Raw genomic sequence first — 23,176 nt, 5'->3', positions numbered from 1 at the left:
AATCTGAAGCCAGGGGTGAGAGCCCCTGCAATTCTAAACCAATGAGGACAAGATGGTTGAGCAGGTTTGTCATTTCCCACTTACTCCTGTTGATTGTTGCAATGGGATCCCCCAGTTTCTTTGTAAAAGTGCAGATTTCCATGTGTAATTTCTCAAACTTTAAAATGTTGTCTAGTAATTTATAATGTTTAAACAAAAAAATGAGAAAAACAACCAAACAGCGCGGGAGTCAAAGAAAACATGGATAGGGGCCCTACTGGACACCAGTTCGTAACCTTCCTTGAAGTTCAGTATTAGCCTGAAAAAACTGATACTGAGAGAGGTTAAGTAACTTGTCCAAGACTACACAGCAAGACAGCGTAGAGTCAGGACTAAAATATACTCCTTTTGAATTTAATATTCCTCCTGTATCAGGCGAGGAACACTTGGAGGTGGACTTTAACAAATGGGTAAGACTGTGGGAGGAGAAAGAGCGTTTCAGGCTGAGGGAAGCTCAAGAACACTGCCTTCGGTATCCCACAGTCATTAAAAACGGGATTCCTAAAACGAAGGAAAGTAAGGACGAGACTCCGAGCCGGGAGAACCAGACACGCATGCGCCATCCGTAGGTGGCGCCGTAGAGGGGAGAGGTAGGTCAGGACCAGCGGTGAATTACGACCTCTGCTGGCGACGCTCACGACTCCTGCCGTAAATGCCGTGTTCGGCGCGTGCGCATCTCCTTTCTTTTTCGGATTCCCTACGCTGCGGTTGGTGCTGAGGGTTCTCGCTACGCCGCCCCGGCTGTCGCCATGGTGAAGTTGAGCAAAGAGGCCAAGCAGAGGCTGCAGCAGCTTTTTAAGGGCGGCCAGTTTGCTATCCGCTGGGGCTTTATTCCTCTCGTGATTTACCTGGGTCAGTAGGAGAAGAAGCTGGGAGGAGCCGGGAGGGAAGGGTGTGCGGAGGCCTCGTCTCTCATATTTGGCTTTCTAGGGCGGGAGAGCTAGACCCGACCACGCCGTGCACGTTGTTTGATGATGTTTAGTCAGTGGGGTCGGTCTAACCCGAGTTAGAGCTCTTGGTCTTTTATTTACTGTGTTTTATGGACTTTAGCAAATCACGTAATCCTGTTCTGTTTTTCCATCTTTAAAAATGGAGGTGACCTTTGACGATTGTTGGGAGAGTTAGACGACATGATGTATTTGAAAGCGACTCATTCACTCTGTCACTAGGTGGGTTTTCGGGTATATTTGTTACCACCTTTTCAGGTGGTCCTAAGTGGAAAGAGGTCTGTAAATCTCTTCAGTATGCCACTCCCTTGAAGTATGATTTTGACATTAGTTTTTGCATTTTTCTGCTGCTCCAGCTTTACGATGAAGGAGGGTTTGAATGATTTTTTTTATAGATCCTATTTTATAGGTGAGGAAATCGAGTCCTAGAGAAATATTGTTTATTGCTGAAGGCCACACAGCTGTTAAGTGGGGAGCTTTGAACTCAAGTAATGGTCCCTACTCCTAAGCACTATGCCATGCCCTACCGCAGATATTTGTTAAGTGTTCCGGCAGATATTTTCAACTAAGCCTACACACTGGAACTTTATCGCATTTACCGCATTCCTTGCCAGAATAGTTTTTTCGTTGTAATTTTTTTTAAGTTGAAGTATATTTGACACATAGTGTTTTAGGTGTACAGAGGAAAGGGAAAACGCCAGCTCTGTCATTTGGGCATCAAGTTTGAAATTTCCTAAAACTCAGTTTCATGCTTTAAAACCCTTTGATTTTAACAAGGCGCTGCTTCCTATTTATTTTAGGTGTCATGTATCCGTTCAAGATAAAGTATAGTCTTGACAGAGCCTTTGATTTTGCTGGATGCTTTCCAGGTAGCTATGGCTCCAATTTCTCCATGAAATGCAAGCCAACTGGTAACCTGGGGATACTTGAGTATAAGGACTTAAAAAGATCTTTTTTCCTATCTCTTTCATATGCTTTTTTTTTTTTTAAGCATATTCTCTGAGATTTTAGCAATCTTGTTTAGGTGTCCAAGATTAGAGCACATAATTATGATACCCGGCACTTACAGGCTCTGTTTCCCCTTCTCCCCTCCCCCAAGCTTTCACATAATGGTTGAAGGGCCTGTTTTAGCTAGTCAAACACCAGGTCTAGTTCTCCTTTGAGCCAAGAAAGTTAAGGGACTTTGAAAACTGCCTCATCTTTGTGCTTCTTTTTTTCCACTGTTGTGTGTTGCGGGAGGGGAAGAGGTCTTTTTTTAGTCTAATCTTGCCTTTTTGGTCCCTTTGGTTTCTTTGCTGCTCTATAATTTTTTTACATCTACCTTTCCTTCCTTCTCCTTTTTTTGTGATTCCTTTTCTACAGCCAGAAAGTAGAAAGGTGTAGCTGTTTGCTGCATTCTGTGTATCAAGGGCTTTGGTTTGAAGAGAATGGGTTTTTTTTCCTTCCACCCTAGAGTTTTTCTTTTTGTACACGCTGGCTATATTCTCTTTCTTAGGACTGCCATTATGGTGATTTTCATCCAAGCTTCCAATTCAGGTTGAGAGTAATGTTAGAGCTATCTTTTTAGTACTTCTTCCTTGTTAATCATTGTCTTTTTCTTTTCACGTCATAGAAATTTAATTTCATGTCTAGTTCCCAGGTAGTTTCTTTTTCTTCCCACCTCAACGCTCACAAAAACCTACAACTGGATTGAATTTCTGGGGTAATTTAGGTTTATACATAACTTCTAGGGCTTCAGGGAGTCTGTGGAAATATAGTGGTATAAAGCTGAACATATGGTAACATAATTTAAAAAATGTTTGGACATTGACTAACACAAGATTTTAATGACCTCTTGGAAGACCATTCTCTGTGGTGTCTTGAATGTCTGTGAATCTTGTGAGCAGAGGTTCTGACCACCCTTTGTTCCATATTCTTTTTTTTTTTAACTTTTTTATTTGACAGAGAGAGAGATCACAAGTAGGCAGAGAGGCAGGAAGAGAGAGGGGGAAGCAGTCTCCCCGCTGAGCAGAGAGCCCGATGTAGGGCTTGAAACAGGACCCTGAGATCATGACCTGAGCCGAAGGCAGAGGCTTAACCCACTGAGCCACCCAGGCACCCCGCTCTTTTTTAAACATTTGTTTGACAGAGAGAGACAGCAAGAGAGGGAACACAAGCATGGAGAGTGGAAAAGGGAGAAGTAGGCTTCCTGCTGAACAGGGAGTGTGATTTGGGGCTTGATCCCAGGACCCTGGGATCATGACCTGAGCCAAAGGCAGACACGCAACGACGGGGGCACCCAAACACTCCTTCTGTATTATCTTTTTAAGGATGTTTGTGGAGTGAACAACTTTGAAAAATAGTATTTCCTTTTAGAGCAAAGGGGAGAAGGGGAGACAGTGCTCACTGCCCATTACAAAAGACTGGTTCTCTGAACTCAGGGTTCTTCTAAAAATGATGATATTCTGACTATAGTTACTGTTGGGAGTGATAAACTTTCCTTTGTTTCTGACACAGGATGTTGTGTCTCCTACCAGCATCTGTGAAACTGGCAGCCTACTTTGGTGTGTTGAGAATGGAGTAAAATATCATATCCCCACAGTTCTTGATGCTAATTTTAATCAGCAAATTAGCATATATGTTATCCAGTTAGTGATAAAAGGCTTATTTAATCATACTTGTAATAGAAGTATTGATTTAATTAGGTTGTTAAACAATAACTTGTTTTTTTCCCCCCACTCTTTTTCTTCCAGTCTTTGCTTTATAAAAAGAGGTTTGTAGGCAATAAAATATTCTCAGTTGTTTTTAAAAAATGTACTTCTTAAAAAAAATCTTTTTGCTCTTTGTAGTCTTTTATCCAGTGTGATTTAGCAGTTGAGTCATGTTTTTTCTGGGTGATAAATAAGAGTGACAGTGCATGCTAAGGGCTATAGTGCTAATTGTGTATGTAATCAGAGTAAGGTTATTTGTCCTCCCTACTGATTAATCCTGGACATAATCTCATATTCTAGTTAAAATTCAGTACTGTTCTCTAGCACACAAGTATATGTAGACAGTGCTAGTAGATCATTCTAGCTACCCTAGGTTGATTTGAAAAGTTTTGGTGATAAATGTTTTGTCTGCTAGGGTTTTAATTGCTATTTATTCTCTTTTTCCTCCTTCCCTTTCTCCCCCAGGATTCAAGAGGGGTGCAGATCCTGGAATGCCTGAACCAACTGTTTTGAGGTACTGCTCTTACAAATAAACATTTCAGGGCAAATGTTCATCTCTTGGTGCTGAATCACTGGGAAGCAAAAGAGTCGTAGTGGTATTTATTGTAATGGAGCTATACTAGTCAGTATGGTTTTGGGCTTTTGGGGAACTGCAGTCATTGCACACTAGTCTAGCTTGTGTTAGCAGGTAATTGCTTTCTCTCCCCTTCCTAGTTTGCATTTGCTGTACCATATTATAACCATAATGAAACATACTTACAAGAAGAACAACACCTTTATTATCCTACCACATTGAAAGGTGAATGAATTCTTTTTAATTACCCATATTTCTGTTTTATCTTCATTCAGATAAGTACAGCCTTTTAGATGATTTTAACAAGAATATGTAGGATTTTATTTTCTTCACCTAAAATTACAGTTGATATCCCATATATTTTTAACTTGTTGATCACTTAGGTTTTTCAGTAGTTTACATTATAATATAGTGAACATTTTTAGATAGTTTTTATAGGTTTTGATTTATTTCCTTATGAGAAATTCTCATGGGAATAATAAGTCAAAGTATGTGAACATTTATGACCCTGAAAATGCACTGTTGAATTTCTTTCTCAGAAGCAGTCTTGCCAGCGTTAGATAAACACTTGTGAAAACTTCACACACGCACACAGGTACACACACTATACATAGTCCTGTACTCACAAGTATATGTATATATGTGTACTTGTGAAAGCTGTATGTGTACCTGTGTGCACATACATATATATAAAGGCAGAATCTGAGCAGGCAGGGTTGCTCTTTAGAAGGACTGATTATTTGAGGCAGTGATGACCAGGACCTGCATGGGTGCTTTGCGATTTCATCTTGATCCTCTGTCTTAGAGTCCTTGTGGATTGCCCTAATAGACTTGGTACTGGCTCTTCTAGGTTTTGTTTCTTCCAACTCCTACTCGAAGCCGCTTTCTTCTAGAATGGGCAGAAAGTAATAGTAATATCTGTAACAGTTAACCTATGATAGGTTAGCAACTGTTTTGGGTGCTTTATATCCAGTATCTCTAATTGTCACTTCCATACCACGGAGCAGGGTGGTGAAGTATGTCTGTCTCCAAAGCCTACACTTTTTCCACTGGGTCATGTGGCCTCCCCCAGCTAATCCTATCTTTTTTCTTAGCACAGTGCCATCCGATATGAAATTTCCTTCACCCCCTCTGCCTTATCGGCCTCTCCTTTCTCACAGGAAGGGGTTTTTTCCTCTTGTAAGTTTCCACTGTGTGTGCCCTTGATTTGTCCATTTCTAAACTTCATTTTTTAATTTTTATTTTCATTTTTAAAAATTTCTTTTCAGGGTAACGGAATTCATTGTTTTTGCACCACACCCAGAGCTCCATGCAATACATGCCCTCCTTAATACCCACCACCTGGCTCCCCCAACCTCCCAAAACCCTCAGGTTGTTTTTCAGAGTCCATAGTCTCTCATGGATCACCTCCCCTTCCAATTTCCCTCAACTCCCTTCTCCTCTCCATCTCCCTATGTCCTCCGTGTTATTCCTTATGCTCCACAAATAAGTGAAACCATATGATAATTGACTCTCTCTGCTTGACTTCTTTCACTCAGCATAATCTCTTCCAGTCCCGTCCATGTTGATACAAAAGTTGGGTATTCATCCTTTCTGATGGAGGCATAATACTTTACATAGTGTATATGGACCACATCTTCCTTATCCATTCGTCCATTGAAGGGCATCTTGGTTCTTTCCACAGTTTGGCGACCGTGGCCATTGCTGCTATAAACATTGGGGTACAAATGGCCCTTCTTTTCACTCCATCTGTATCTTTGGGGTAAATACCCAGTAATGCAATTGCAGGGTCATAGGGAAGCTCTATTTTAATTTCTTAAGGAATCGCCACACTGTTCTCCAAAGTGGCTGCACCAACTTGCATTCCCACCAACAGTGTAAGAGGGTTCCCCTTTCTCCACGTCCCCTCCAACACTTGTTGTTTCCTGACTTGCTAATTTTGGCCATTCTAACTGGTGTAAAGGTGGTATCTCAATGTGGTTTTAATTTGAATCTCCCTGATGGCTAGTGATGATAAGCATTTTTTCATGTGTCTGATAGCCATTTGTATGTCTTCATTGGAGAAGTGTCTGTTCATATCTTCTGCCCATTTTTTGATATGATTATCTGTTTTGTGTGTGTTGAGTTTGAGGAGTTCATTATAGATCCTGGATATCAACCTTTTGTCTGTACTGTCATTTGCAAATATCTTCTCCCATTCCGTGTGTTGCCTCTTTGTTTTGTTGACTGTTTCCTTTGCTGTGGAGAAGCTTTTGATCTTGATGAAGTCCCAAAAGTTCATTTTCGCTTTTGTTTCCTTTGCCTTTGGAGAAATACCTTGAAAGAAGTTGCTGTGGCTGATACCGAAGAGGTTACTTTCTATGTTCTCCTCTAGGATTCTTTTTTTTTTTTTTTTTTTAAGATTTTATTTATTTATTTGACAGAGAGAAATCACAAGTAGATGGAGAGGCAGGCAGAGAGAGAGATAGGGAAGCAGGCTCCCTGCTGAGCAGAGAGCCCGATGTGGGCCTCGATCCCAGGACCCTGAGATCATGACCTGAGCCGAAGGCAGCGGCTTAACCCACTGAGCCACTCAGGCGACCTCCTCTAGGATTCTGATGGATTCCTGTCTCACGTTGAGGTCTTTTATCCATTTCGAGTTTATCTTTGTGTATCTTTCTAAACTTTATTTTTAAGTAGTGTCCACACCCAGCCTGGACTTGAGAGTACAACCCCAAGATGAAGAGTTGCACACTGTACCGACTGAGCCAATCAGGTGCCCTTCAGTTTGTCCATTTCTGAAATCACTCTTTTTCCCCGATAAAGTTCTTTAGTAAGTGATCTTTGCTCACTGCTTTCTTCACTTTCCTTTCCCTTGAAACATTTATGGTGTGGCTTCTCAAAACTGCTTTCAGAGATCTCCAGTTAAAGTTCCTTTTTTCTTAGCCTCTCCCTTTTGAACTGTAAAATGGGGACTTGAGGTAATATATCTGTTGTTACTAGCTGATTGACCTCAGAGCAGTTATTTTCATAGGGAAGTCGTTAGAAAACATCGGAGAAGGGACTGTCTGGTCAAGCAATGTGAACATTTTCAAAGTACTGGAAATTATGATCAAATACCTCTTTCTAGAGTGAAGTTTCCTCTTTTATAAGTAGGGTATAATATCTGCTTCATAAAGTTTTCATGAGGATTGAGGAAGAACATTGTATATGAAGTAAAATGAGTAGGTGACAAGTAATATGTGAGCAATAAACTGTTAATAGTAATTTTTAATCTTTTTCTGTGTCATCTTCTTTAGCTCACTTCTTTCTCCTGTGAGAACTTGCTCCAGCTACAAGATACTGCTTGTTAATCCCAGAATAAATTGTATATTTTCGTGCCTTTGTCCCAATGCTTGTGCTCCCTTAGCCTGGAATGCTCTTTACCTTGTTTCCATTTGATGAAAACTCAATCTCAAATGTCATCCCTTCCTTAAATCTTTTCCCCTTTCCCCTAGCTGAAACCTCTCCAGTTTTTGTGTGCTCATAATACCCATTTGTGTGCATTGTTCTCTGCCTTATATTGTGCTTGTTGCTTATTTACATAACATTATATCTTGTAAGCACCTAAAGTAGCTGCCAAGAATTGAATTAACTTAATTAAATGACTGACCTCTTGGATTTTTTGGACAGGAATTAATACAGCATTGCATCTTATGGTAGGACTTCTAGGCTGGATCTGCAAGCTGGGAAATAGCATTTTTTTGTGCCCCAGGTGATTCAGGATCCAGAGGCAGGGGTAGAATTTGCCTTTCTGTTGTACTTCTTTTGGGCTTCACTTTTTCCAAGAGTTGACCCTTCAAAGTTGCTGTTTGGATGGAACGGCCCCCTCCTGCTTTTTCATGTCTTTATCGTATGTCTTAGTGGTGCTCTCCTCTCTGGTGCTTCTTCATTCTTTCCTGTCATTAGGGGCATCTTCTAGTTTGCTTCCAGAGGTATTTGCAATTTAGGGAATTACTGATTGAGTGCCTGGAAAGGGTTATTCAGCTCTAGTGTTTCATATACCATACTGCTTGTGCTGTGGAGGCTGACTGGAGAGGCCTTCCTGGGTTGCTTGTACTGGACCCTAAAAGAGAATGATATCTGATAGGATTTTTATTAATGTGAGTGTTTTGTTAATATAAAATTTATTGTTCATTAATGCCAAGTTTATTGTTTATATATACATTTATTTAACCCACTGAGCCACCCAGGCGCCCCTATTGTTTATATATAAATTTATTTATATGATATTTACCTAAGTATAGTTCATGATTTACTGGTATCTAAATATCATTCATGATTTACTGGTCTGCTTCCCTTGCTAAATTGTTGGGTTCCTGGGGATTAGGACCATATTGGTCTTAGTGTCCTCTTTCACCCAGGTAATGCATTATCCATGGTCAACAAATGTTGGTTGATATGAGTCCATATACAAAATGCAGTACTTTAATGAACACAGAACAGTAATTAGTAAAACATTATTTAGGCAAAATATATGAACACAGAGGTTAAGCTTAGAGAATCTTTGTTCACATTGTGTAAGGCCAAGGAAGATCTTCTTTTTATTTTGGATGCTCATTACCTCTGAGGAGGAGACCTTAATAGATGAATAGTTCATTTTTATTTCTTAACTCTATGCAAAAATTACTTGGCACTTAATGGGAGTTTTTTTTTTTGTTTTTTTTTTAATGGGAGATTTTAATATATTTTTGAAAATTGGAAATAGGTGGATTCTGGGCTTTTTCCCAGGCAAAGGCAAATACTTTAAAAAACCTGCATAGAATGTTCAGGTTATCATTTTGTAATGCAGTTTTATTTTATGTGATATATTACTAGAAACCACATTTGTTTTTTGGTTTTTGTTTGTTTGTTTGTTTGGAAACCACATTTGTAATCAGCAAGACAGAAATGAAACACCTCTTGTCTTCTTCCAGAATCCTGTTACTTAGTCAGGAAATGGTTTAGGAATTGGGGCCTAGTTAGTGGCTGGAATGTTTGAGGTAAGAGTTGAGGCTGAAATGAAGATAAAGAATTGTTCCTGGGATGTGTGTGTTGTAATGGTTAAGAGCACCTGGGTCAGGGGCGCCTGGGTGTATCAGTCAGTTCAGCCTCAACTCTGGATCTCATCTCAGGTCTTCATCTCAGGGTCATGAGTTCATGTCCAACATTGGGCATAGACCCTACTTTAAAAAAAAAAAAAAAAAAAGAGCACCTGGGTCACATCACACTGCCACTTAAGATAGGTAACCATCACAATGTCTTGGTTTCTGTGTATTTAAAATAAAGGTCATAATTGGGAGTTGGGAACGTTCTGCATGATACTGACCCATTGAAAGCATTCAGTAAATGTTGTTTTCAGCTTTACTGATGTGGTATCTAATAATGATAGAGTTTTATATTGTGGCTTCATCAGTCCTTCATGTTAATGAAAATCATTAATCATTTACCTTTTTGGCAGACCTCAACTTATATTTTCCTTTTTGTTTGTAATAGGTAACCACACTCAAAAGTAACAAACCTGTATTTCCTTAAATACATATCTTTTGGGTTTTTTGGTTTTTGGTTGTTGGTTTTTTTTTTGTTTTGTTTTTTTTTTTGCTCCATGAGAATGATCCTTGTCTTATAGTGTCTCTGAATTTGATGAGTATAAACACAAACATAAATGTATAAAATCTTCTAGTTCTTAAACTGTATTTAAGTTTTCACTTTGGGGTTTAATTTATTTCTCCTCTTCACAAACATTTTAGCTTACTTTGGGGATAAAGGTCTTCTGGATTTGGAAGCAGTCAATGGACAGGAACAACATGGACGGTGTGCGCTCTGGCTGGGCTAAGAGATGGGACGGCGTTCAGACGTTCACCAGTTGAATGACACAGGGTTCTTCTCAGATGAATCTGTGGCAGAGTGGAACCTCTACTGACTTATTTATCATAAACTGTATCAAAATAAATGTTTTTAACAATGTTATGTCTTGTGTCCTTTTTGAATCAAACATAGTGGTCTATTAGGTTAAAATTTAGCCTTCTATAGGTTTTCAAAAAAAACAGTGAATTTATATATATATATGCCTAGATGCTACCTTAAAAAGTAGAAGTTAATTCCTGGCCATTTACTTAACAAGTGGATTCCACTTACTTTTGCATTGAATTAATAACTCCCCCTGGGATTTTCGAAGGTAGTAAAAGTAGAGACAGTTCTTAATTTGTGGTGAACTGGCCCTTTCTGCAAGTCATTGGAGTAAAGTTGCTACTGAAAGAAATGCATTCCGTGGCTCTCTTGGTAGGGGCTAGGGATGGCTTTGGGGAGTTGTGTGCCTGACTTATCTGTCAGTTAACTGAGTCCCAAGATTCTCCTCACTGGTGTTTGGAATCTAGAGTGGTCTGGGCAAGAGCTCATGGATAGTTACACAGAATATTAGTACTTTTTTTTTTTTTTAAGATTTTATTTATATATTTGACAGAGATCACTAAGTAGGCAGAGAGGCAGGCGGAGAGAGAGGAGGAAGCAGGCTGCCCGCCGAGCAGAGAGCCCGATGCAGGGCTCAATCCCAGGACCCTGGGATCATGACCTGAGCAGAAGGCAGAGGCTTTTAACCCACTGAGCCACCCAGGCACCCCAGAATATTAGTACTTTCTACTAAATTCAATAATGAGAGTTAGTTTGCAGTACCAGATCTTGGTTTGCTGGGACCTGTATCTGTATTTGCATGCTGCAGGAACTCAGCCAGCTAGGTGCTCCTCTCTACCAGTATATATCTGAATCCTATTTTAATTTAGCTTTTTCCATAAATCTAACAAAGTAACTCTATTTGCTTAGTTTTGAGAATTTTTTCCCAAGATTTTATTTATTTATTTGACAGCAAGAGAGGGGACACAAGCAACAGGAGTGTGAGAGGGAGAAGCAGGCTTCCCGCTGAGCAGGGAGCCTGGTGTGAGGCTCAATTCCAGGACCCTGGGATCACGACCTGAGCTGAGGGCAGACACTTAATGATTGAGCCACTCAGACATCCCTTGTTTTGAGAATTATAATTAATGGAGGAAAGTAGGCCTAAAGTAAGATATGATAGGTTTGGGAAGGAGCCAGTTGGCTTGAATGTTTTAAACATCCAGTGTTTAAGTAGAGAATGATCATCAATGTAATCTCAGGTGACTAGAGCGGTCATTCCTAGAAAATTCGTCCTTATTTCTGATGTAAACCCTCAGAACAATTTAAGCCTATTTCCTCAAGGTTTGTTAACTTTACCATGGAGACATAGGAGACAATTATGGAGGCTTATTGCATAAGGGGATTTTAAAGTGAAATTCCTGAGAGCTAACTGCAGGGAAGTCATTTTTGGCAAGCACTTGATGTAATTGTTTCAACATCTCTGAATTTAGGCACTTAATGATTTTGCTAAAAACTCTTAGCATTTTTAAATCCCATAGAATTACTTAAGACGTTACCCCCTGCCGCAACCCTGGCTAAATTTTAGTGTTGTTTGTGAACTTCTGTTTAGTTAGAATTGTGGTGCACATTAACTTCTCTTTGTTGCTCAAGAATTTCAGAAATTGAGATTGAGAAATTAAAACTATGTCAGGTGTCCATTTTGATAAAATAGTTACTGGGATAGCAAACAACTGATTTTGTGTTTATTGAGGGTTAACTTGTAGCTGTCTTTAAAATCCCAGTAGAGGGGTGCCTGGGTGGCTCAGTGTTAAGGTTAAAGCCTCTGCCTTCAGCTCAGGTCATGATCCCAGTGCTCCCCCACCCCTGCCCCACCTCTGCCTGCCTCTAATTACTTGTGATCTCTGCCTGTCAAATAAATAAAATCTTAAAAAAAAATTTTTTTAAAAAAAGTCCCAGTGGATTTTAAAGCGAGGAGTCCAGAGTTAAGTAGGAAGGGACTATTAGTTCCTTGATCTTCTATCTGGGGAAGCTAAGGAACAGAGTTGAAGCACTTGTTGAAAGTACAGGTAAGAGAGCTAAGACTAGTACACACCTGAATGTGTGTGTATATCTTAAAGTTTGTGAGATGTTTACAACTAAGCTACATTTTATACAGTTTTTGTTTTTAGGGCAGTGCAATCCAATAATTAAGATTATTTCTGACCTTGATTTGCTTAGGCAAAAACACTGAGCTGATAGGATCTTGTTTGATTCCTGGTCCTGCCACTTAATTCCCTAGGTCTTGGTGAAGTCACTTATTATTGAGGCCTCAGTTTCTTCCACAAAATAAGAATAACAGTACTTGCCCTAAGGTGTTATTTTCTAAATTGGTGGTTCTCAAAGTGGTTCCCAGACTAAGATCACCTAGAAACTTGTTCTAAGTATACATTTTCAGGCCTGGAAACGGTGAGGCCTGGCAAGGTCTCTGATTTAAGTACTTAAGCCATTGTTTTGAATTGTTAACCTGTTATTTCCAGATAGTCGTGGACTTGCATGCTGTGTTAGAAATGTTACAGAAAGATCCCTGTACCGTTTATGTAGTTTCCCTCAATGAGGACATGTAAAACTATAGTGCGGTATCAGGGTATTGATTATTGATGAGTCAATTTTTCCACCCCAAGTATGCTTCATGTTGCCCTTTTATAGCCAACCTTCATCCACAGCTCACCCCCTCAACCCTTGGCAACTGGTTGTCCATAGCTATAAGTTGGTCATTTCAAGAAAGTTATAGGAATGGAATTACACAATAAATAACTTTCTGGGATTGGCTCTTTTCACTCAGCATATTTATTTGTTGAGTAATTTAGGTTGTGTGTATCAGGTTATTCTTTTTTATTGCTAAGTAGTATTCCATGGTATGGATGTACATGGAGGGCATCTAGGTTCTCAGTTTTTAGCAGTTAGGATTAAAGTGACTACAAATATTTGTGTACAGCTCTTTGTGTGATCAGTATGTGTTTATTTTTATTTTTATTTTTTAAAAGATTTTATTTATTTATTTGACAGGTAGAGATCACAAGTAGGCAGAGAGGCAGGTAGAGAGGAAGAGAAGCAGGCTCCTCGCCAAGCAGAGAACCCGATGTGGGACTCCATCCCAGGACTCTGGGATCATGACCTGAGCCGAAGGCAGAGGCTTTAACCCACTGAGCCACCCCGGCACACCTCAGTATGTGTTTTAGCAAGCTCACCAGAAGACTGACGAAAGTTAGGTTTGAGAGCTCCTGCCCTAGACTCGAAGAAGTCTTCCACCTTTCCCTACATCTTTAAAGTCTGTTTACCACTTCATATTCAGAATGACCCTTTTATTTTTCAAATTTTAAAAAATGTTTTATATTATGTAGACTTCACACTCAGCATGGAGCCCAACACAGGGCTTAAACTCAACCCTGAGATCAAGACCCAAGCTGATACCAACAGTGGGATGTTTAACCAACTGAACCACCCAGGAGTGATCATTTTTTTTCAATTAAAAAAATTTTTTTTTGGAAGATTTTATTTATTTGTGAGATTGAGACAGAGATAGTGAAAGCATGAGTGGGGAGGAGAGAGAGAAGTAGACTCCCGCAGAGCAGGGAGCCCAAGATGGGACTCGATCCCAGGACCCTGAATCATGACCTGAGCCAAAGACAGCCACTTAACTGACTGAGCCACCCTTGCATCCTAGGAATGATTGTTTTAAAGATTTTATTTATTTATTTATTTATTTGACAGAGAGAAATCACAAGTAGATGGAGAGGCAGACAGAGAGAGACAGAGGGAAGCAGGCTCCCCGCTGAGCAGAGAGCCCGACGAGGGACTCCATCCTAGCACCCTGAGATCATGACCTGAGCCGAAGGCAGCGGCCCAAACCACTGAGCCACCCAGGCGCCCGGAATGATTGTTTTAAAAGGCCACATCACACCCACATCAGAACTTTCCAGTGGCTTCCTATCACTGGGAATAAGATTCTGAATTTTTACTTCTCGTGACCTATGAGACTAATCTGGTTTTATGATCTTTATGGTTGCCTAGGATTGTTCCTTCCATGTTCACTTGCACTCTTGCTGTTTTGATCTCTTGTTCCTCAGTGAGGCCAGACACCTACCTACCTTGGTATCTGAGTTGCTCTCGGTTGGAACTCTTCTCTCAAATGTCCACATGCTTGGCTTTCCCCTCTTTAATCTCTGCCCAGATGTCACCTTGATAGGGCTGCTTTCGCCCTTATGTAAAACAGCAAACTCTACACATGTTTCATTTCCCCATCATTTTCTTCCTTATCTTCATTTAACTTTTTTTTTTTTTAATATTTTTTTTATTTATTTGTCAGAGAGAGAGGGAGAGAGAGCGAACACAGGCAGACAGAATGGCAGGCAGAGGCAGAGGGAGAAGCAGACTCCCTGCCGAGCAAGGAGCCCGATGTGGGAGATCCCAGGACCCTGGGATCATGACCTGAGCCGAAGGAAGCCGCTCAACCATCTGAGCCACCCAGGCGTCCCTTCATTGAACTTTTTTTTAGAGAACTTTTATCCCACCTGTTTTTATATGTGTGTGCATGTAAATAATCTTAACTTTTAGAATGTAAACTTTGTAAATGCAGGGCTGTGTTTTTATCTTTAAAAGCTAGCACAGGTCCTAATAATAGTAGCTATTCAATAAGAATGATGAATGAATTGTAGGGTTGTATGTATGAAGTTTAAAATGCCTTGAGAAGTGGAAGCCTGCATTACACGGATCATTGTAAAGAACCATTGTTTTTCTCTGTGTTAGCCATAATTGGTAATACTGTCCTGGCCAAGGACTGGACATCAAAAGATGTTGGGAGGAGGTAACTTGGGAAAGGGAATGTTTGCTATGCCTTGGCACTTACTCAGCTGCCACAACAATCCTGTGAAGTAGGGCATTCTTTGCATTTTGCAGATGAAATGGGCTTGGGTTGTTTCCCCTAAATCACAGAGAAAGCTTGGATTTGAACCCAGATATGCTAACTAAAAGCTTATGATTTTAGTACTGATAGATGCCACATTCAAAAATAATTTTTGCAACTGATGAAATGCTACAATAGATAATTGCAACAACTATAAAATGTTAACATTTCAGTTTCCTAATATCCCGGGCCCTGTACACAACAGCACATGGAGTAGTCACATTCACGTCCTAAATTTAACTTTATTCAAAATTACCATTTCAGCTATAACAAACCTTAAACATTTCTTTGTATTATCTTTCCTTGAATGGCCATTTTTATTGACATAGATTTTACATACAATAAAATAAACAGGTCTTAAATGTATATTTTGATAAGTGTTGTCAATTATATATATATACCCTGTAACTACCACACCAAGGTGGGGACCAAGACCTCTTTGAACCTGGGATCCTTAGTGTATCAGATGTGGTAGGTGCTCAACAAATGTTTTTAAGTAAAATGTATCAAGATTTTTCGAGACTGACAGATGAATTGTAATAGGATAGTCTGAATTGATGTTCCCTTTCTTTCCTGTAAGAAGCAAAGATATTAAAAGATAAATAATAATCAGAGGTTTATTCAAAACTAGAATGATGGAAAAGAAAGGTCTGCAGCATTTTCTTTCCCGTTGTGTCAAGGACAGTCCAAAAGAGGAAGTAAGGAAGAGGGTATGGAACCAGGGAAAAAACATTTTTTTTCCTAAGGAAAACAGACTTGTACTGTTAACAGAAAATAAGCTATGAAATGTCAGCAGCTCCCTGGTATTCCCTAGTACATTTTGAGGGTGAGACCAGAGACTAGAAAGAATTTCTAGTCTCTAGCAAATTTCTAGTCTCTAGCAAACCTCACCCTGGGGAGTTAAACTAGAGGCTCCAGAAGGAGTTTCCTAGAAAGCAGAACTGAGGCCCCCAGAAACTACCAGGAAAGGAAGTTTCTATTTCTGTCTGGTGGAATTTCATATTGCTGCAGACCAGTGACCACAACAGATTTTCCTTTCTCCCTTTTTCTGAATCACAATTCTAATGTGGTTATCTTGGTCCTATGCCATCTTTTTGTATGTTGGGTAAGTTGGACAAGTTAACTTGCCTTTAAGTTCTTAGATTGCTGTACCGTGGAGAGCCAGCTGGAGCAGATGGGAGGTGCACATTTCCCACACTTTCTGAACTTTGACTTGGACACAAGGTCTAGATGAGATGAGAGGATTTACTGGGTTTTATATGTGAGAATTAGTATGTATAAATATTTGGTCAGCAAAGAAATGTATCAGAGAATGTTAGTTGTCTATCAAAGATCCACTTTATGTTTCAAATTGTCACATATAGCTGCTCATGCAGTCAAGCTGAAAGGGTCTCAGACTTCTTTGCAGTTAGTTGTGACTCCATAACTAATATTTGATCTTTGAGATGTAAGCAGAAGTGTTGTGTGGTACTTTTGAGAAGTCTCCTTAGTGAGGTATGTTTCTTGGAATGGATGTGAAAAGACAGGCTTACAGCTACTCTGGACTATGAAGATAAAGGCCAGGCCCTAGAAATGGCAGAGTGTGTACTGTTAGGGGTCTAGGTCTCTGAAGATGTATTTTCACACTTTCTCTGATTCATGTGTCACCAGATATCCTGGTCTTTCCAAACAAATGAAACACGGTGTTTTGTAGGTTTAATTAGCATTTTTCTTATGAGTTGGGTAGAACATATTTTCATATATTTAAGGACCATTTGTGTTTCCTTTAGCCCGTTTTCCTGTTGGAATATTGATTCATCTTTTACATACTGGCTTATATGTACTTTATATTTCAGGGAATATGTATCTGTAGTATGAGTTGTAGATATTTTCCCCAGTTTGTCATTTAAATTTACATATGACCATTCTCATCAAACATAGAAGTTTTTGAATTCTGTTAATCAGATTTTTGACTTTTTTAATTGCCTCAAGAACTTTATATCATACTTATAAAGTCTTTTTCTATCTTGAAATTAGAAAAGATATTTTCCCAAATTTTGCTATATTTTGGTTTCCATTTCTATTTTTCTTTTTTTGCATTAAAAAAAAGATTTTATTATTTATTTGTCAGAGAGAGAGAGCACAAGAGAGGGAGCAGCGGGCAGAGGGAGAAGCAGGCTCCCCGCTGAGCAAGGACCAGGAAACTGGGATCATGACCTGAGCTGAAGGCAGATGCTTAACCAACTGAGCCACCCAGGCACCTCATTTTTGCATTTTTAATTTATAACTAAGACAGTTTCTCATTTCACCATAACTCCCCTTAATGATCTTTATTTACTACCTTGACTCCTGGTTCCAGGGAGGAAATAAGATCAAATAGATCATCTAGCATAGATAGGATCAATTAGAGAAGGTGGTGGGCGTAGTGAAGTGAGAACAGGTTTTAGTAATAAATTTCAGAAGAATCAGTTTCTTGTGGACATCATACTGTCTCTTACCTTTGGGCCTCAACAAATGCCCATTAATTAATTCTTTCTCACTATTCCTTATCCCTCTCCCAACCCTACCCATTTGCTTAGATTTCTAACCATAATGGCCAGACCTAGTCAATTTTGTTTACTGCTGTATCCCTAACACCTAGAATAGTGCATAGCACATAGTAGGGTCTTAATCTTTGATAGGCAAAGAAGTAGACACGGCATGGAATATAGTTGCCTACTGAAAATCCATTTTTGTGTAGTCTCTGAAATCTTTGCTCAGCTCAGTTCTCTGGTATCCCGGCAACTGTTCTGTGATGGGCATCTGGGAGTCTCATACAGCTCGAGACCAAGGATTGAAGTCTCTATAAAGATTCATCATTTAATACATTTTTTTAAATGAGTAGTATATGCAAGAAACAGGTGCAGTGCTAACGTGAGGAGAACTGTTTATGGGGGTCTGTAGTTAGAGACACCTGGGTGAGTTAGATGGAAGTGGAAAATGGGGAATCTAGGAGTGTGGAAGAGTCTGGATGTCTTCTGAAAGGCATTGGAGAGCTATTATCTGTTACAAATTTTAAAAAGCTGCAAGGGTGTTTTGTTAGAACTAGAGTAACTATCCATGAAATGCTTTGTTCAACAGATTAAAAGTATTTATTGTCTTTGTAGAACTCCCTCACTGTGATAGGACATTAATATTCAACATCTTTAATAGGACCAGTTTCCAGAGTTTATTTAGTTATTTTTTTATTACTTGGGTCTTCTGAATATTAGATTGAAGGAAGGAAAATGAAACACCTAAGATTATTCCATTTACATTTTTTCTGATATTAGTTCAAATGCCACATGGATCAAGATTTTATATGGATTTAGCACAGTGAAAAAGAAAGTATTGTTACTACTTTTATTATCATTCTCATCCTCATTATCATTATTATTTAAAATAAGATTTCTATATTAAAGTTTTACCATCCTTTACTGGCATGTCTCAGAGTATCAAATTCCAACCTCAGTAATTTACTCCTCTAGGTTATGTACTGTGTTTTCAGGTTTGTCATGTTAAATAATAATCTATAGGGGCTAACAGGCTAATTGTGTTACGTTAATTAGAATAGCCATTTGCTAAATATCCAAAACTTGAAGGAATGTGATACTGGATGGGCACCTTTTTATTTTAACTTTTTTTTTTTAAATTTTAAAAGATCTTATTTATTTCACAGACAGAGATCACAAGTAGGCAGAGAGACAGAGAGGGCAGAGGGGTGGTGGGGAAGCAGGCTTTCCACTGAGCAGAGAGCCCAATGCGGGGCTCAATCCCAGGACTCTGGGATCATGATCTGAGCTGAAGGCAGAGGCTTTAACCACTGAGCGACCCAGGTGCCCCTGGATGGGCACCTTTTTGATGGACGGTCTGAGACCCAATTTTGGGAGAGCAGGCAGCCCAGTAAAGGACCTGAGCCTGCTGAAGAAGAGGGAATGGTTTGGCTTCTGGATGTGGAAAGGGTGGAAAGAGGGAGATTTGAATTGTCCAGGCACTCTTCCAGTTTAATTCTGTGCCCAAGCCTAATTCTTTTCTTTTTCCTCCCCCGCCATTTTTTCCCCATCATGATTAGTGTATTCTTTATTACCCATTACCTATTTCACCCATCTTTCCACCCACCACCCCTCTGGTAACCACTGGTTTGTTCTCAACAGTTAATCTATTTCTTGCTTTGTCCCTTTTTCTTCTTTGCTTGTTTTATTTTTTAAATTTGACATATGAGTGCGATCACATGGTATTTGTCTTTGACTGACTTGCTCTGCTTAGCATAATACTCTCTAGCTCTATGAATGTTACTGCAAATGGCAAGATTTCATTCTTTTTAATGGCTGAATAATATTCCATTTATATATACCACATCTTCTTTAACCATTTACCTATCCATGGACACTTGCGCTGCTTCCATAGTTTGGTTATTGTAAAGAATGCTGCAATAAACAGAGGGGCGCCTGGATGGCTCAGTGGTTAAAGCCTCTGCCTTCGGCTCGGGTCATGATCTCAGAGTCCTGGGATCGAGTCCCGCGTTGGGCTCTCTGCTCAGTGGGGAGCCTGCCTCCTCCTCCTGTCTCTCTGCCTGCCTCTCTGCCTACTTGTGATCTGTGTGTCAAATAAATTTTTAAAAAAATCTTTAAACAGGGTGCAAATATCCCTTTGAATTAGTGTTTTGTTTTGTTTTTAATAAATACCCAGTTATGCAATTACTGGATTGTAGGGTAGTTCTGTTTTTAATTTTTTGAGGAACCTCCATACTGTTTTCCAGAGGGACTGCACCACTTTGCATTCCCACCAATGCTGCAAGAAGGTTCCTTTTTCTCCACACCCTTGCTAATAATTTTTTGTATTTTTTATTTTAGCCATTCTAACTTGTGTGAGGTGTTACTCATTGTAGTTTTCATTTGCATTTCCCTAATGGTGATGGTGAGTATCTTTTTTATGTGTCTGTTTGCCCTGTATGTCTTTTTTTTTTTTTTTTAAGATTTTATTTATTTATTTGACAGACAGAGATCACAAGTAGGCAGAGAAGCAGGCAGAGAGAGTCTCCCTGCTGAGAGAGAGCCCGATTTGGGGCTCGATCCCAGGACCCTGAGATCATGACCTGAGCTGAAGGCAGAGGCTTAACCCACTGAGCCACCCAAGCACCCTGCCACATACGTCTTCTTTGGAGAAATGTCTATTCATGTCTTTGCCCATTTTTAATTGGATTATTTGGTTTTTGGGTGTTGAATTGTATCAGTTCTTTATATATTTTGGCTACTAAACCTTTATCAGGTATGTCATTTGCAAATGTTCTTCTCCCATTCCGCAGGCTACCTTTTAATTTGTTGTTTCCTTCACTGGCAGAATCAAGGCTAATTCTTAATTATTATGTTAGGCATTTCTCTTACTAGGTAAGTATTATTTTAAATCCACTCCTAACTGTACTTTTTCTTTTATTAGAAGAGTAACTGGTTTGGGAGCAAGCGTAAGAAAAAGAAAGGTAAATAAGAGAGTATTTCCCCAGTAATGGATTTAAGATGACTTGTTTTTTTCTATTACTTTTTTTCTCTCTTTGGTTCAGTGTGGATATATTTTATTGCCTGTTTTCAATTCTGTTAATTATGTTTTCTGTTGTACTGCTAACCCATCTGATAAGTTAGGTTATCAGTATATTCTGATATTTATTTTGCAATTATTGGATGTGTACTTGGTTTCTTTAAAAAATATTCTAGGGATGCCTGGGTGACCCAGTTGGTTCAGCATCTGACTCTTAGTTTTGGCTCAGGTCATGAACTCAGGGTTATGAGATTGAGCTCTGGGTCTCTTCTTAAGATTCTCTCTCTCCCTCATTCTCTGTTCTTTGCCCCCCTCCCTCCACACATATACACATCCTCTCTCTCAAAAAAAATTCTAATTCTCTTTGAGGGATTCCATCTTGTCATCCTCATTGTCAGTCTTTACTTCAATTTTCTTTAACATTCATTATAGTTATTTTGAAATCTTTTCTGCTAACAACGTCTGGATCATCTCTGTACCTTTTTCTAGCTCTTGGCTATTAGTAACTTTACCCTGACAATTCTCACCTGGTAAGTATTTTTTTTTCATGGTAGATATTGTGGGTGATACTTTGTAGAAGTTCTGGATAATGTTCTCTTCTTCTAAAAAGGTGTTGAATTTTGTTCAAGTGGCCCGTTAAATTACTGGCAGTTCACTTAAATTCTGATGGAGAGTGAATTTAGACTGTTCTGGATGGTTTATTTCAGCTTCGACTTTATTTGTAGGGTATAGCCCTTCCTCCTAGAACATGATCTCTTTTTCTAGGGTATGACATTTTTTGTGACTCATCTGAAAGTCTAGGAATCACTATCCCTCTACTCTGGCTGGATTTGAACTCCATCATCTTCCCAGCACTGTGCAGCTTCTGAAATTTCTGCTTAGCTCTCCAGGCTCTGAGCAGCTATTCTCTGCTAGGCCTCTGGAGTCTCCCCCTTTGGTCACACAGCTTGGAACCAAGGACAGGGGATTTCTGTAAAATTTCAGGAGTTCCTCTTCTGAAGTCCTCTCCTGTGTACCTCAGTACTCTCTATTATCTGAACTCCTGATCCCAGCCACTGTGGCAATCTCAAAATGCAGTCTGTTTCCTCTGCCTGATGAGGATGTAACTTTATTCTTGGACTCCACTTCTCAAGCAGGGTGAATGTAAAACTCACTGTGTTTGTTTCTTTCATGTATCATGGCTCTGTTTTGGTTGCTATCCAATCCTGAGAATGGTTATTATAGTTGTGTATTTAGTCTATTTTATGTCAGGAAGGCTGTCTAATACCAGCCGTTCTGTCATAGCTGTAACCAAAAGTCCAAGACAACTTAAATTTCAGTTGATACAGTTGTCAATGAGAGGTGGAGTTGGTACGTATGCTTGGCTGAATCTTATTTTTCTTATGATTTTTTTAAAGTTATACTTCCTTTCAAGTATAAAGAGGCTCTAATTAACAGTGTTGATGTGGGTGGGTAGCTGGATTATTACAATTTTCAAATGCTTTGAAGAGTACTCCCACAAGTTATTTTACATTGAAAAGGTTTCCATAGAACTGTTAATTTCTTTTTCTTACAGAGCAAGACTCCTCTCTGAAAGATTGTAGCTGTAGGATATTCAGCATATGTCAGTCCTTTTTAAAAACTCAGCTGGAAGCAAGCATATTACTGTGGTTTTGCTTCCTGATTAGATCAGAGAATGCCTAGGGTACGCGTATCTAAGAATGATGGCAAATGAAATAGGTCTAATCTCAAAACGACTTTTTGAAATATAACAAATCAGGACACACGGGGGTGAAGCTAAAAGTCTTTTTCACGTTCTGTTCTCTGAGATGACGGAGGTTCTGAATGTTTAAGAATGTTAATTCTAGCAATTGACATCTCTGCAAATGACTGTGTAAATCACAGAGCTTACAATTTCCTGAGTACAGGTTAAGATTGCTTTAATGGCTGTCAGACTCCTATTACATACTGGAGAATGTCAAATGGGTACTTTTCTGCAAAAGCAGAAGATCCTCCTGAAAGATTATTGCATAAAAGGGCCTTGACTATAAACTAGTTCAATATCCTCTGTGGCAGGTTCTGAAATGGCTTCCAATGATCCTGGTCTCATGGTATTCATGCCTATATTAGTTTGCTTGGGAGTGCCATAACAAAATACCACTGACTGGATAACTTAAACATAAAAATGTATTTGCTTACAGTTATGGAGGCTAGAAGTCCAAGATCAAGGTCTTGACAGGTTTTTTTCTCCTATGGCCTTCTCGTTGCCTTATCGATGCTATCTGTCTTCTCCGGGTTTTCATAGGGTATGTTCTCAGCCCATTTTTCCTTGGTGTCTTTTCCTCTTTTTATGAGGATACAAGTCATATTGGATTAGGGCCCCACCCATAACATTTAACCTTATTACCTCTCTAAAGGCTCTGTCTCCTTAATACAGTCACATTCTAATGAGGGTTAGGATCCAATTTTCAGGTGACTCAATTCAGTCTGTAACAGTGCCCTTGTATAATTCCTTCCTCTTGAGTGTTGGAAGGACCTAGTGACTTGGTTCTAACAAATCAAATGTGGCAAAATTGATATGTCATTTTTG

General features: G+C 39.4%; 1 protein-coding gene across 1 annotated transcript; it reads left to right on the top strand.

Moving 5' to 3' along the window:
* Nucleotides 1-692: 692 nt before the first annotated feature.
* TOMM7 (translocase of outer mitochondrial membrane 7) lies at nucleotides 693-10,217 on the top strand. Its single transcript, XM_045062771.1, has 3 exons — nucleotides 693-891; nucleotides 4,142-4,190; nucleotides 9,998-10,217. Exons 1-3 carry the CDS (start codon nucleotides 789-791, stop codon nucleotides 10,011-10,013), a joined length of 168 nt encoding a protein of 55 aa, XP_044918706.1. The 5' UTR covers nucleotides 693-788; the 3' UTR covers nucleotides 10,014-10,217.
* Nucleotides 10,218-23,176: the final 12,959 nt, after the last annotated feature.

Source organism: Mustela putorius, unplaced genomic scaffold (genome assembly GCF_011764305.1).
Source record: "Mustela putorius furo isolate JIRA1106 unplaced genomic scaffold, ASM1176430v1.1 tig00003845_pilon_pilon_pilon, whole genome shotgun sequence".
In the NCBI taxonomy this organism is placed as follows: Eukaryota; Metazoa; Chordata; class Mammalia; order Carnivora; family Mustelidae; genus Mustela; species Mustela putorius.
Note: the sequence above shows the minus strand (reverse complement) of the source record. Positions and strands in the feature narration are given on the sequence as shown.

Coding starts and splice junctions, on each gene's coding strand:
- TOMM7 (XM_045062771.1), top strand. CDS start 789: ATGGTGAAGTTGAGCAAAGAGGCCAAGCAGAGGCTGCAGCAGCTTTTT. Junction 892..4,141: donor TCCTCTCGTGATTTACCTGG/GTCAGTAGGAGA, acceptor TTTCTCCCCCAG/GATTCAAGAGGGGTGCAGAT.